At 43.6% G+C, this 16,610-nt stretch overlaps 1 protein-coding gene across 2 annotated transcripts in view; it reads right to left on the bottom strand.

The window, feature by feature from the left end:
• EDC4 (enhancer of mRNA decapping 4) overlaps window positions 1–16,610 on the bottom strand; it is a 688,366-nt gene that overhangs the window by 119,019 nt on the left and 552,737 nt on the right. For both annotated transcript variants that reach the window (XM_072117764.1, XM_072117765.1), the window contains exon 21: window positions 8,574–8,751. In XM_072117764.1, coding sequence (XP_071973865.1) covers window positions 8,574–8,751 — 178 coding nt within the window. The remainder of the gene's footprint in view (window positions 1–8,573; window positions 8,752–16,610) is intronic.

Raw genomic sequence — 16,610 nt, 5'->3', positions numbered from 1 at the left:
AACGATCGACGCGTTTCGACGCTTGTGCGTCTTAGTCATGATCTGTTTTAACCTGTCTAGTGGTAACACTTAAAATCACTTGGATCAGTGACGCTGCATGGACGCACCCGGAAGGGGAGGGTGCTCCAAGGTGAATCATCGACACAGGTGAGTTCACATATAATAAAACATATTTTCGTAAGCAATATGCTAGAAATATAATAAATTGGCATTAAAATCTAGTTACATAAAAACACTTGTATGTCTGGGTAAACTATAGATTTTACATTAAACATCGGAAGTGGTGCGTAGGGTGAGGACCAGTTGCAAGGAAACAGAGGTGTATTATCAGAAACAAGATTCAGATTTTATATAATATAAATGCACTATATGAAAATTGCATCGATTCCTGGAGCACATACACATTTTTATAATCAAAGAATTACAATATCATAACGTGTATTTAATTGGCATGATACAGGAAACATTAGACATATTCTGCGATGCTCAAGTATTGAATATCAACACATGCAGTAAAAAGCTATGATGAATTATACCTGTAAGTACAGTCATGTTTATAGAGGCATAGATGAGGAAAGAACTGTTTATGTCAAAATCCTATCCATTCTTTTATTCAAACCACTTGGAATCCTACTACCTAGGGCAAAAATCCAGTATGACTCGCGGTTTAACTAATACTAATGTGTACAATGCCAGAAACATTATGTAGGTTATACAACGGGACCACTAAAGATCCGTACAAGAAGACACCTTTTGGACATTGATATTGAGTCATTTAATGTTTCAGCAGCGTCCAAACATTTTTGTGTCACAACAAAAAAGCAGATAACTTTCGTTGGATGGCTATTGAAAAAGTTTTTTCTCCTATTCGGGGTGGTGACATCAAAAGAAAGTTATTAAACCGCGAGTCATACTGGATTTTTGCACTAGGTAGTAGGATTCCAGGTGGTTTGAATAAAAGAATGGATATGATTTTGACATATTAACAAACAGTTCTTTCCTCATCTATGCCTCTATTAGTATGACTGTACTTAAAGGTATAATTCATCATAGTTTTTTACTACATGTGTTGATATTCAATACTTGAGCATCGCAGAATATGTTGTATCATGCCATATAAAGGCACGTTATGATATTGTAATTCTTTCTTTGATTATAAAAATGTGTATGTGCTTCAGGAATCGATGCAATTTTCATATAGTGCATTTATATTATATAAAATCGGAATCTTATCTCTGAAAAAACACCTCTGTTTCCTAGCAACTGGTCCTCACTCTACGCACCACTTCCGATGTTTAATGTAAAATCTATAGTTTACCCAGACATACAAGTGTTTTAATGTAACTAGTTTTCAATGCCAATTTGTTATATTTCTAGCATATTGCTTACGAAAATATGTTTTATTATATGTGAACTCACCTGTGTCGATGACGTCTATGATTCAACCCGGAGCACCCTCCCCTTCCGGGTGCGTCCATGCAGCGTCACTGATCCAGGTGATTTTAAGTGTTACCACTAGAGTGCTTAAAATAGATGATGACTAAGACGCACAAGCGTCAAAACGTGTCATTCGTTTAAGCTTTAACTTGTACTGTGTTCATGAGATGCAAAAAAAATTGAAGACTTTTATCTACATTTACCTGGGTGGCCTTTCATGAGTGCTGAAATACTACTTGCTTCTAGGGTCACTTCTTGGTTTTAGGTTTTTTATTTAGGTTTTCTATTTCCCCTCAATGTTTCTGGATTTGTTAGCACATTCTTTGTATATCTCCAAGTTCTTTATTTAATTATTTATTTATATTCTCAGTGTTTTATCATTGTGGAGCCCTGCTGTATTTTCTGGCTAGCATTTAGGATCACATGTTGGGGGTCTCTCATGTCAGGACACATGCCTTCCTAATCAGAGACTTGACATTTCACAGTGGCACAAACTGGGTGTCACATAATGTGCACCACATAACGGGCACCGAACTTTCCAGAAATACTTGCAATTTCCATTGTGGGTATCCATTGCACATCATATTTGGAAACCATCTGTACATTCAAAATGCTCATTTCACCACATATTACACATTGCTAAATGCTCAGAGGGGTATGCATTCAACAATTAGGGTCACTTTTGGGGCTTTCCTCTGTTTTATACCACTAGGGCTCTCCTGACATATGTAAAGGATTTCTGTGAAATTTGGCCTCTAAAGGGAAAAATCCCTCTTCCCTTCTACTGTGCGTGTATAGAACATTTTATATATACATATATGGGGTTCTTCTACACTCGGGAGATATAGTTTTACACATTTTTGGGGGTTATATCTTTTATCCCTTGTGGCTTACAAAAATTAGGGGTAAAAGTGACCTTTATAGGAAAATTTTTACCTTTTAACTTTTTAGGGCCTAACTGGATTATACACTGGTAGGGGCAAATACACATATTACACCTTGCTAAATTCTTTAAAGGGTGTGCGTTTAACAATTAAGGTCACGTTTCGGGTTCTTCTCTGTTTTATACCACTAGGGCTCTCCAAATGCATGTAAAAGATTTCTGTCCAATTTGACTTCTAAAAGGCAAACATCCCTCTTTCCCTCTACTGTGAGCCCATACAACATTTTATATTCACAAGTGGGGTATTTCTATATTCGAGAGAAATAGTTTTACACATTTTTGGGGGTTATTAAATTTTTTATCCCTTGTGGCTTACAGAAATTAGAGGTAAAAGTGACTTTTTTGGAAAAGATTTCATTTTTTTTTCTTTTTAGAGCATAATTGAATAAAACATCTGTAGGGGGCAAATACACACATTTCACATCACTAAATTCTCCAAGGGGTGTTCTGTCCAAAATGTCATTTGTTGGGTTTCTCCTTTGTTTTGTACCACTAGGGCTCTTTAAATGCATCCTGACACATGTAAAGGATTTTTGTCAAATTTGGCTTCAAAAAGGCAAACATCCCTTTTTTTTTTTTAATTTGGAAAAGTTGTATTCAATATTTTCGCCAAATTGTATTCAATATTTTCGCCAAAATATTGCTTAAATTCTTCAACCAACATGAAGTACAATGTGTCAGGAAAAACAATCTCAAAATCACCTGGATATGTTAAAGAGCTCCAAAGTTAAGACCACTTAAAGTGACACGTCAGATTTCAAAAAAAGAAAACTTTTTTTGGTTGAACTTAATTAACCTGCATCTTTTTCCAACCTTATCACTAGCTTTTTACAGGAAAGGGCAGGAGGTCAGGCAGAGCTGATAACCAGATAACCTGACCTCAGAGAGAGAAGGTCAGTGCGGGCCCCAGTAAGAGACGGTCAGTGCGGGCCCCATTAAGAGACGGTCAGTGCGGGCCCCATTAAGAGACGGTCAGTGCGGGCCCCATTAAGAGACGGTCAGTGCGGGCCCCAGTAAGAGACGGTCAGTGCGGGCCCCAGTAAGAGACGGTCATTGCGGGCCCCAGTAAGAGACGGTCATTGCGGGCCCCAGTAAGAGACGGTCATTGCGGGCCCCAGTAAGAGACGGTCATTGCCGGCCGCAGTAAGAGACGGTCATTGCCGGCCGCAGTAAGAGACGGTCATTGCCGGCCGCAGTAAGAGACGGTCATTGCCGGCCGCAGTAAGAGACTGTCAGTGCCGGCCGCAGTAAGAGACTGTCATTGCCGGCCGCAGAAAGAGACGGTCAGTGCCGGACGCAGAAAGAGAAGGTCAATGCCGGACGCAGAAAGAGAAGGTCAGTGCTGGCCCGAGAAAGAGTAGTTGAAAGAGACGGTCAGTGACAGCCGCATGAAGAGTCAGTGAAAGAGACGGTGAGTAACGGCCACAGGAAGAGTCACTGAAAGAGACGGTCAGTGGCGACCATAGGAAGGGTCACTGAAAGAGACGTCAGTGACAGCCACAGGAAGAGTCACTGAAAGAGACGTCAGTGACGACCACAGTAAGAGTCACTGAGGGAGACAGTCAGTGATGGTCACAGGAAGAGTCACTGAAAGAGACGGACAGTGTCAGCCACAAGAATAGTCACTGAAAGAGACGGTCAGTGACGGCCATATGAAGAGTCACTGAGATGGTCAGTGACAGTCACTGAAAGAGACAGACAGAGAGAGAGACACAGAGAGAATCAGAGAGAGATGAATATAAAATATTTATTGTCAACCCATTCTATTTTGCTATAGCTAAGAGCAGTTATTTCCTATCCTGGGTAGTGCCGAGATCTACAGCTAGTCTGATATATAAAGTTGAGTGTGTGTGTGTGTGTGTGTGTGTGTGCGTGCGTATGCATGCATGCTAAAGGATTCTGCAGTCGTGTTTACAATCCCCTAATGTTGCAAAGTCAGTCTCTGAGACTCAGGGAACGTCATAGACCAGGTTGAGCCAAAATTTGCACACCACCCTGCATCCTTTACCTATTAACCATCATATAGAGGAGCCATTGTCTGCTGCTGCCGTGGCAGGGAGGGAGTGTGAGTGACAGAGACACAGGGAGGGAGTGTGAGTGACAGAGATTGTTAACCAATTCTATTTTGTTATAGCCAAAAGCAGTTATTTACTATCCCGGGCAATGCCTCAGTCTACAGCTAGTCTAATATATAAAGCTGAGTGTATGTGTGTGTATGTCCACTACCTGTGACTCATCAAAGACTAGATTTTGAGCCAAAATTTTCACCCAGTGCTTTCCAAAATACACCACATAAAGCCATTGTCTGCTGGCTGCTGTGGCAGTTAGAAGCTGAGCCGTGATTGGTTGCTATAGGCAAGGAATATAAGACCGCTTATGTATGAGCTAATATCGATATGGATAAACAGTTAGGTGGAGATTTATCAGAAATGTCCGAGATAAAACTCTTGAAAATGAAAATTTACAAACAGCTGTTGAAAAATTAAACTGCAGCTGATTGGTTGCCATGGGCAACTAGAGCAGTTCTGCTCTTAGACACTTCTGATAAATGTCCCCACAGACAAAGTGGCAGAGTCAAAGACAGAGAAAACCAAAGTCAGAGACAGACAGCAACAGATAGAGACAGTCAAAGAGAGATGGATACAAATAAAATATTTTTGTTAACCCATTATCTTTTGTTATAACTAAGAGCAGTTATTTACTATCTCGAGCAATGATGGGAGCTACAGCTAGTATAACAAAGTTGATTTATAGGGATGTTAGAGTATCAATTTTTAGCTAAAAGAAAATGGTCGGTTAACTAATAGGGCTCAATGGGAACATGTATTTGTGAAAATGTGGTAGTAGGTTCCCTTTAAAGCTTTTTTCACACATTATTATTATTTTTTTATTGTTATTGTTTTATTATAGTTTTGTAGTCTGAGTTTGTAAGGGTGCTGTAAGGAGGTATAGAATGTGTATAATTTAACTATTTTTGTAAAGGGGTGGGTGATTTTTGTAAGGTGAACTTTTTACATTTTATTTGACTTTTTTTATTTTATAAAACAATTTTTTTTGTACATTTTACCTTTGTGCAACAAGTGGGGAATGACAGATGAATTGATCTCTTATATAATGCATTGCCTGCGCTTAGGCACCAAGGTCCATGTTCGAATGTGGTGTCTCAGGGCTGAAACACGATTAATGCCGTGGCTAACTACAAACTTCTCCTGATATGGTGCCGTACATAGACATTGCATCAGAAGAAGTACCCTTAATAACCACATAAAAATCTGTACAGCATCAACTAAAAAGGGTTGACCAATCACAGCAAGTTGGGGTTTCAGTGATGACCCCCAGTGCTGAACCCTTATTGCACTCAAGATATCTCAGTTGCCACCATAGAGATGAATGGTTGAGCCATTATTTAGGCAATTTCAGTAAATTTCAAATAGGTCCAAAAAAAAATTCACCATACCACAAAACCTATTTTTAGAGGTTACATCTCCTCCCCAATTTTTCAACCAGATAGATCTTCTAGCTGAGTTAGATAAAGCAGCCCATCTTGCTGACAACCTCAAAAAAGCTGAGGCAATCTGAATAGTAGAGTGAATACAACAACACCTCTCTAGGGACTTTGTCCTTACTAAGAAACCCATAAAAAAAAAAAAAGACAGAGCCACACATATTGTGGCTACATTCACCTTAAAAGCCACAGAAGAGGATTCCCAGGATCTACGTAGGAAAGTATCCACCTTCTTATCCATAGGATCTTATCATCATAGGACCCAGTCTCCTTCTCACAAAATGGATATTTGCATTTCACTACCATAAGCAAAAATAAATCTTGGCATTTTTGCCATTGCCTATTAAAGACAAAAGATTCTTATGAATGTTCTGAATTGCAACTGAATGTAACTGAATATTTTTATGAAATCAGGAGCTCTGCTCTGACCTGCCTGGAACATCCGTAACCATATTCTTCATCTCCTCCCTAATAAGATCTCTCAAGGAATCCAGAAAAAAGGATTCCTGAGAAATAATCTTTTTAACACAACGCAAAGGTGGGTTTTCCTAAGAGGAGAAAAGCCCATCATTACAAACTCTACACTCCCTATGATGAGTCTTTATTTGTGGCTTTGTAGAAGGAGCATCGTTAGTTTAAAAAAAAAAAAAAGAAAAGCAATTGAAAGAAATAGGATTAGTACCATTTAATCAGCCAGTTCTGGTTTACTCACCACCGAAAAGGATCAAGCCCCCTTAAAACAACAGGACACACCATGGATGTAGTTTTAGATCCTGATTGATCCAGTTTTGTGTCTTCTCCATAGGCACTTCCGCTCTTCTGGTTGATGGAGTGCAGAGGAGGCTTGGCAATCTGTGGTTTCGGTCAGCTGCCAGAAGAGCCAGAAAGCACAGCTACTACTGTGCCAGTCTTTTTATTCATTCCCCCCTGCAGGCCACGTGATCGCTAGGTCTATACTTCCACCATGTAATAAAAATTAACCTTTGGTCCTGCTCCCAAGAAGGCCCCGGAAGCAGAGAGGAATGTGGGGAAAGGAAACGGCTGGTGGAGGGAGTGGCCACCACGGAAGGCTGTAGCTCCCCATAGATCAACATGACCACATCGCATCAGGTCGTGCTGTCTGCGACCAGGTGAGGGGACCCAGAACACGCATCCTCTCACCACATCAGCACGCCTGGAAACCCCAACCGAGGTCTTCACATGGTCTCCCATCCATCCAAAGACAGGAAACCACTGAGGCATCTGAGGTAGGGGTTTTGCTTTCATGTTCTTGGTTTCCTGTCCTTGGGGCGAAACAACTTTCTTAGTGGTGCTGTATTTTTATGTGCATATTTATGTAAGTAATTAAATGAATTTCTGTAGTATTATAAATAGGCACATTCAAGTAGTACTGACTAACAGAAAGATGAAGATGGGTTGCCATAAATTAATTAACGAGGAAATTGGATATAAACTAATAAAGGTGGTTCTGTAAAGCAGGGGGGAGGAGGGACCTGTATAGTTGTATATGTTCATATGTGCAGTCATTCTGGTGTCAGAGTGTGGGTTATCCAGGGGACATGATATTGAAAATGTTATCTTTAGAGGTGTAGTGTGGCAATGTGCTGCAGGGAGCAGACTGCATCTGATGTTGAGGTCTACATTTATAAGTCACAGCTGGGAGAAGTTGTCAAAGATCTATACCTGATGGAGAAAACTTATCACATATGAGGGATCCACCCAGGTAGACCAGCAAGGAAAAAGACAACAGCTGCAACTTATTTATATAGGGATCAGGGGTAGTGGATCCACTGAACCACTGCAAGCAATGACGTAAGCAGACACCTGGGAATGGAGTCTAAGTGGCACCCGGCTTTCACCAGAGCCTGCCGCAAAGCGAGTTGGACTTGCTGCGGCGGGATACCACCAGATCGCTCCACAGACATGGCTTGCTCGTGGTGGTGGCCAAGGCGAGGTACAGAGTCAGCAGGCAAAATCCGAGTCGTAGTCATGAAGAAGGTCAGGACAGGTGGCACAGGATCAGAGTCGAGGACGTAGCGGAAGTTCAGGACAGGCGGCGGAGAATTGAAGTCAGGAATGTAGCAGGAGGTCACAAAGGGTAATACAGGGAACACTTTCTCAATAGCATAAGAGCACAAAGATCCAGCAGGGTACAAGGGAAGGGATAGGGGATAACTTCAAGCAATCCAATCAAGCAATTCTCAAATCTACCCTGCTTTAAATTTCCCACAATGTCGCTATAAAACATTTACATCAATATATAACTTATTTAATACAATTACAGAATAATATATTAGACCACATATACACACTTACATAATCGCACCCATCTGTAATCACTGACCCAACTGCTGAATGTGTAGAAAGCAAGAAGGATCAAAGAAATCCTAATGTTCATAAAGTAGTTATCAATAGGAACTACAAAGGGTATGGTGAGAGAGCTGCGTATAATTTAAGTGACGTTGCCTGTTCATCCTTCTGCAATCAGCTCCCAAGTCACCAAGCAGTCCCAAGATTAATCAACCAAGAAGGAAAATTTATTTGTGGAATAAATGGATTTTCCACCCCTGACAGCAGGTTGGATAAATAAAAAAAAAAAAAAATTAAATGTTATGAAAGATATGTTGTGTGAATTGGAGTAGCACCAGCATAATCTGTGAAATAAAATTAGCAACAAAAAAAGGATACGTTCTTGCTGCTGTTGAGAATCAACAACACGCTCCACATGGCCCATGATAGAACTCTGAGCTGCATCCAAATGATCAGCAAGCCTCTGCATAAGCTCTATCTGGTTTAACCGAAGCTCTGAAAGTTCCTTTTGTTGAGTGTACAGAAGAGAAATCAGTTCCCCATGTTCATAGCTCATCTAAAAAAACAAAACAAAAAACAACATAACAAATTACTTATCATGTGTGTTCTTAGTTATACATGCGTTCAAACATATATATTTTTTTTTATAATTGTATTTTTACTCAAGTGTTTCCAATAACAGAACCAGAATTATCAAATACAGATTATGCATTGAAGTTTTCCAATAACAAAACAGTAATAAAACAAAGATTATCAGGAATGACTTTGACATTAAAGTGGCGTAGTAAATAGCATCAGAACCAACCATAACATCAAGATAATCCAATTGACATTACAAAGTTTATCTAGCATGTTAAAGATATTACACTGGACTCAGACGCCATTTTCTATATTGTCGGACATTTTAAAGATTCAGTTTTCATTTCATATAACTTTGTGTAGTGATAACTGAAGTTTGGGTGGGGCTCATTCCTTAGCAAAGCACACAAAAGACTTAGTGCTCGCTAGCACCACCTAGAGGAAGGTATCCAGGCGAACACCTGGGAAGTTTCAGTATTGCATGTAGCCAGTAGTATTAGACTCCTTTGTGTGAAGTTACCAAATAGTATTACATTTCCTGGGTGAGAACACCCAATTATAGTTGCTGCTTTTCTAATTACACGCCTTATGTAAAGTGCCTTATGGTTTTCTATAAATGTCGGTTCCACAATAAACTTATCAGTCTTTTTGTGAGCTAACTTCCTGCAAGGACAGAGTTTGTCTTTTCTTTCAAGTTAGTCAAATTCCAGCGCTGGACACAGACTCATTTAATTCGGAACTCACTTTTGCAATGTGGACGAGGATGGTTAAAGCCTCGTGAATCAAAAGACCCTTATGGTCATATCTCCCTGATATTTGACGCCCGACGTGGGGCTCAGGTGTGGACAGCTGACCGCTGAGGCAAGCTTCATATTAGTCTCTGCCGCTCTTGTGAACTGAACTGACAATGGTGCACCCAAGGTAAGAAATATTTGATATAATACCTTGATATGTCACTTCATATTCACGGAATGGTTAGACAGAGTAAGGTTGCCTGTGTGTGTGCAATTTATTTAAACTGTTCACTATAACCTGAGTTCACTGTAATGATGATAAAGGACCCTTGCAAAGTGAGATTATAAAACTTTTGAGACCTGTGTGTGTTGTAGAAAAAGGTCTGCAGTGCCCTCTTGTGGATTGTTGAGATAGTTCAGAAAGTTTGTGATGGTGTTGAGATTTTTGTTCATGTAAGCGATGATAGAATCTGGAAGTTTGCAGAGACAAATTCCGGCCAAATTTACGTATCTTTCCTTCGGGATTGGGATTGGCTCCGTGATGCATTAAGGACAGTAAAGGCAGGAGGGACACTGACGGGAATTTTACAGTTGAGCGGTATCTCCTTGATTTCTGAAATATTGTGTGAAGGTCTCTAATTTGTACTTACTGATAGTTAGCGGGGTAGTCTGGAGCTGTATCTACGGAGGATATCTATAGCCTTTGAACAAAATCAGGTATTCCACAGATTCCACAAAATGGGTAGTGAGCAAAGTAAGACTGATGAAAATGGTGGCTGGCTCAAAGACAAAAAGTGGCACACCCAGGCAGAAGGTTGGCTTGAAGTAAGTAGAGAGATAATGACAAAGGGTTGGACAAAGGTGGATGGTACCAGGAGCCCTCTGGTAGACCACCCCCATACAACTGTGACGAACAGACTGCCCACATCCGACCAGTTCTCACTGAGGAAGGGGGGGAAGCTTCAAAAGGCGTGACCAAAAGGGGAGGTAATACTGAACAGGACCCTGAGGGATGGACCTGTATCCGATGTGGGATACAGAACCCTGACTGGACAGACGCTTGCAGAAACTGTGGGGCCCCTAGACCTTTCCTTTCAGTGAGACCGGTTAGGACAGAGTCTAGGATGCCACATGCAGCTATTAGACCTGTACATGACATTGCCACAGGAAATGAAGTCCTACCCCCAGCACCTGCTGAATATACAACTGTTGAGGTATACCGACTTTGGTCTGCAACCGAGTTGATGGTCAACAGAGAGAAAGCTCCAGACCCCCTGCAAAACCCTGTGCCATTCCTGGAGTACATAGAGCATGTAGCCAAGTCTTTTAAGTGTACTTATCAAGACCTAGACACCCTGTGTTCCATGTGTTTTCCACGGGGAGCCTGAGATATGGCAAAAGTGTCATTTGGCACCAAACTGGAACAAGTTAGACAGGCATATGGGGCGCAGAGGGTCCCATATGAGGAGACACTGCAGTCAGGGGCAACATTCCTAAACGGACTGACTAAGTGGGCGAATCAGAGAGAACCCAGTGTCGCTCAGTGTCATCAGACAAAAACCTCAACAGACAGTAGAATTGGTTTACGGGGAACTTCAGACTGCTTTCAGACATATGGGACATAATTTGGCTGAACAGGGGATGATCACTTACTTCAGCGACTGTTTTGTGAAAGGGATACGAGCACAGATACGTGACGGACTAGAGAGCTCCCTCCCTGACTGGAGAGTAGCAACCCCAATGACCCTGCTTCAGAAGGCAAAAGGAGTAGAGTCCAACTTGGCTCTTAAACAGTCAACAGCCAAAGTCAGACTAACTGACTGCCAGAATTTGTTTGCTTTTACTAACCTTCTCATCCAGTACACTTGGTGCAGATTCCCACAAGGGGGGAAGAATTCCCCCACCCAGTACACCGCAGCCCTTCAAGAGGTGCTGGCAGATTGGATACCCCCACCTGATGTTGTACTGTTACAGTATGTGGATGGTTTACTTCTGTGTGCTCCCTCATTGCAGGACTGCCAGGATGCATCAATCAGTCTGATGTGTTTCCTCTTTGAGAAAGGTTGCAAAGCTTCCAGAGACAAACTTCAGTACTACCAGGAGAAGGTGGTCTTCCTGGGCCACTGCCTCTCAGCTGCAGGCAGACACCTGACAGAGGAAAGAAAGCTGCCAATCCAGAATATGCCCCTACCTCGAAGCCCTAAGTCCCTTCGCATGTTTCTGGGCCTAGTCAGCTACTGCAGGCCTTGGATAAGGTCTGCCTCCAGCCTGATGTAACCTCTCTATGACTGTATTGCCTCTACCCCTTTTTACCTCAGTCCGGAGGCAATTGATGCATTCCACAGCCTTAAGCTGGCAATCCTGTCTGCCCCAGCCCTAGGCACACCCCACTACACCAAGCCTTTTGTCCTGTTTTGCACTGAGTATAGAGGCCACGCCGCAGGTGTCCTTGTCCAGGACCATGGTGGCCTTCCCAGACCAGTGGCCTGCTATTCAGCACGGTTAGACTGAGTTGTGAGGGGAGCCCCCTCTTGTGTCAGAGCAGTAGCAGTAGCCGCAGTCAGCACTCTGCTCAGCAAGGCTAGTGAGTTAATCCTAGACCACCCAGTCACTGTTCAGACCCCACATGACTTGCACAGTATTCTTACCCATGTGCAACCTAAACATCTAAACATGGCCAGACAACTTAGACTCCAGTGTGCACTCCTGATGCCCCCGAATGTCACACTAAAAAGGTGCACAGCTCTGAATCCTGCCACCCTGCTGCCAGCTTTACAGGATTCAGAAGGGGGGGAGGGAGTCTCCAGGCCCCATCCAACAGACTCTCTGTTTTTGCACAGCCTCTCAGATGAGGAGCTTTTTGAACTTCAGCATGAGCATGACTGTTTGTCCCTTATCCAACAGGAGACATCTGGTTTTGCTCATGTCACTGACAAAGAACTACTTAACCCAGATGTTGAGTTTTTTGTAGATGGCTCCAGGTCGGTGGGAGAGGATGGACGGTTCTACACTGGATATGCAGTGGTCAGTGGCGCACATGAGGTAGTAAAAGCAGAACCGCTCCCTCCACACAGGTCAGCGCAGGAGGCGGAGTTGATGGCACTCAAGGAAGCGTTACAGTTTGCGAAGGGTAAGAGGGCGAATATCTACACAGACAGTAGATATTCCCATGGGGCTTGTCATGACTATGGCCCAATATGGCAGGCAAGAGACTTCCTCACCTCTGCACGGACCCCCATTAAGCATGGCCAATTGATTAAAGAGCTCATGGATGCTCTCTTACTTCCACAAGAGGTGGGGATAATAAAAGTGAAAGCACACACTAAATTGGCAACCCCACAAGCCAAAGGCAATGACGCAGCAGACAGGGCAGCCAAGGCAGCAGCATGGATGGAGCCCAGACACTGTCCAGTTGTCTCAACAGTGAGTACTGAGCCTGAAAAGTTTGATCTGCAGGTATTCCGATCTCTGGTGGCTCAAGTGTCACCGGAAGAAAAAGGAGTGTGGAGTAAAGCTGGAGCCCAGATGCAAGCTGATGGGATCTGGATGCTGGGAGAGAGAGTGTGCCTGCCCAGAGCCCTGTACCCGGCGGTAAGTCAAATAGCCCACGGACACACACACACATCCAAAATGGCCATGCTAGCGCTCATAAACAGACACTGGTTCGCCCCGGGCATTACTACCCCTGTCACTAGACTAGTGGAAGCCTGCATAGTCTGTGCCCGCCACAACCAGGGTAAGGTGGTAAAGACCCCACAGAAGGTGACACCCAAGCCTCTGTATCCCTTCCAGAGACTGCAAATGGATTTTATCCAGCTACCAAAAAGTGGCACGTATGAATACGTGCTTGTGTGCATTGATCTCTTTCCAGGGTGGCCAGAAGCTTTTCCCACGACCAAGGCTACTGCCAGAGCTGCAGCCAAGAAGTTGGTGAGTGAGATTTTCTGCAGGTTTGGACTACCAGAGACTATAGAGTCTGATCGTGGAACTCACTTCACCGGACAGGTAATGACTGAGACTCTGTCCCTCCTGGGCGTAGAGCAGGCCCTACACACCCCTTACCACCCCCAAGCTAGTGGTAGGGTTGAGAGACTAAATGGCACTCTTAAGCTGAAGATCCAGAAAGCCATGGCAGACACAGGGAAACCATGGCCCGAGTGCCTTCCTGCCACCCTCTATTCAGTCAGGACCGACCCCAACAGAAAGACAGGATTGTCCCCCTTCGAGGTACTTTTTGGCTGTGCACCCCGACTAGGCCTCTACTTCCCACAGACCCTGCAGAAACCAAGTGGAATATGCCATACAGTTCAGCCAGGCCTTGGAAAAGGTCCACAAACGTGTCTATGATTCTCTTCCAGACCCGGACAGTGATTTCAGGACGCATACCCTGAAGCCTGGAGACTACGTGGTAGTAAAGAGACACACCAGAAAGAGTCTAGAGCCCCGCTACGACGGTCCCTTTCAAGTACTGCTGACCAACGACACGTCTGTGAAGCTAGAGGGAAAACCAATATGGCTCCATGCCTCCCATTACAAACTTACTTACTTTTCTTCCTAGCTGGTCTCTTCTTGTTCACTTTATGCTTGGGGAATCCAAACACTAGCCCTGGGAAAATTGGAGCTGGGGTGGATACAACAGGCAAACCAGGCTCTCACACCCTCTGGTATAACTCTACCGACACTGACATTGCCACATGGGTCATAGACTACTGCCACATAGTAGACTGCGAAAGGAGTCAGTGGAGAAGACAGTTGGGGATAGTGGATGGATGGCTGTATAGGGCGGGATACGAAACTATATACATGTGCCCGAATGACGACCCATACTGGGGAACGGAATGTGGGAAAGGATGGCACTGGGGGTCAATAGCATGGAACACTGGAAACGACTGGGGATATAGACCAGGCTCAGTAATAAAAAAGAAAGACCAGTACGCTCCCTATACCGCTGGCTGTCGGACACCAGGGAAATGTAACAAACTGATCATTTCCATAGTTAACCCCATACCACAAGATGAGGGGGAGTATTTTATAAGGTTTTGGAGGGGTGAATCGGGTCTGAAAGGAAAGTTCTGGATAAGAGATATGAGGAATTCAACTTCTTACCTCCACCTGAAACAAACAATGTCACGTTACGAAATCCCATATATCAATCTCTTCAAAACCCCACCTATGAGGATAAGCTAGCCATAGAGACTGGGTTCGGAACAGTGAATGCTTGGGTGGAGTGGATAAAGTACAGCGCAACTAGTCAAAACAAGACCGACTGTATTGTGTGTGGCATGGCTAGGAGTTCACTGATGTCCGTTCCTTTCACTGCAACTCCATCCTCTGACCAAGACAGTCCTTTTGCATGCCTTATGTCTCTGTACCAAAGCAAAACCTCTTCTTCTGCTAAGTGTAAACCTATAACCACGAGTACCATACACTGCCCCATTATAAGCCCACTGCTGGAGCTCTGGGACACCCCAACCAGGACTACCTTTGCATCTATAGGGCTGACCAGATTGCTCCCAAGGTAGGAAACTTTACCTATGGTTGGTGCAACCAGACATACTTTAACATCAACAACACGGGTAATCATGTGTTAGCAGTGTCCGACGTGTACTGGATTTGCGGAGATGGAAGAATCAGGTCAGGCCTACCTGGAGGCTGGGAAGGTGAGTGTGCTGTGGTAAAATTTCTGCATCCCTTCCTCGCAATTCCCAGGGATAAGTTTGATCAGGCACATCAAGAAAAGGTAGAGAATTCCAAGGGAACATGGAGGTCAAAGAGAGAGGCACCCAAGGGGTCACTAGATGACAACATTTATATAGACGCGGTAGGAGTACCAAGGGGGGTCCCAGATGAATTCAAGGCCCGTAATCAGATATGGGCGGGTCTAGAGTCCATTATTCCCCAGATAACTATTAACAAAAATGTTGATCAACTATATCTATTATAACCAACAGAGATTTGTAAATTATACCCAAGATGCTTTTAAAGGTGTTGCCGAGCAGTTGCATGCAACCTCCATCATGGCGTTCCAAAACCGTATGGCTCTTGACATGATTCTAGCCGAGAAGGGAGGAGTCTGCAAGATGGTGGGTGCGGCCTGTTGCACATACATCCCCAACAACACCGCCCCCCGATGGGTCCATCACTCACGCCCTCGAGAAGATTGAGAGACTTGTCTGTGTAACTCAAGAAGAACTCCGGAGTGGACACTTCATTCTTCACTTCATGGCTGGGGGATTGGAAGGGTATCTTGACTCAAGTGGGGGTGATATTGGGGGTCGTGATTCTGTTCTTGTGCCTTGTTGCGTCGTACCTCTCATCAAGTCCTCCATGAACCAGATAGCTGTCCGAGCGGTAAGAGGCCATACGCAAGGAGACGAAGACAGTGGCGCTGCTCTTCTTGGGAACCAGCCTGACAATAAACCCATAAACTACAGAAACACAATTATGTAATTTGAGTAGGCAGGCCTGTAAACCCAGAGTGACTGGCCTCCAGGGGATCTGGTGAAGAGTTAAAAAAGTCTAGCAGGTAAGGGCTTAGCCTACCTGTATGTACCTGGAGTTTGAGGAGGTCACTCAGGACAGAGTTACAGGCCAGCAAAGCTCAAAAGGGGGGAAATGTTAAAGATATTACACTGGACTCAGACGCCATTTTCTATATTGTCGGACATTTTAAAGATTCAGTTTTCATTTCATATCATAGTATCATAGTATATAAGGCTGGAAGGAGACGCAAAGTCCATCAAGTCCAACCTTTAAGAATTAAATAAATGTTTTATCCCCATAATCCGTGATATTTTTTCTCTCCAGAAAGTCATCCAGGCCTCTCTTGAACATGTACATAGAGTCCGCCATAACAACCTCCTGCGGTAGAGAGTTCCACAGTCTCACTGCTCTTACAGTAAAGAACCTTTGTCTATGGTGATGGTAGAATCGCCTCTCCTCTAGGCGTAGAGGATGCCCCCTTGTCCTGGTCACAGGCCTAGGTATAAAAAGATCTTTGGAGAGATCCTTGTACTGTCCGTTCAGGTATTTGTACATTGTAATGAGGTCTCCCCTCAGTCGTCTTTTTTCTAAACTGAATAATCCCAAATTTTGTAATCGG

This window comes from Engystomops pustulosus, chromosome 7 (assembly GCF_040894005.1).
Source record: "Engystomops pustulosus chromosome 7, aEngPut4.maternal, whole genome shotgun sequence".
In the NCBI taxonomy this organism is placed as follows: Eukaryota; Metazoa; Chordata; class Amphibia; order Anura; family Leptodactylidae; genus Engystomops; species Engystomops pustulosus.
Note: the sequence above shows the minus strand (reverse complement) of the source record. Positions and strands in the feature narration are given on the sequence as shown.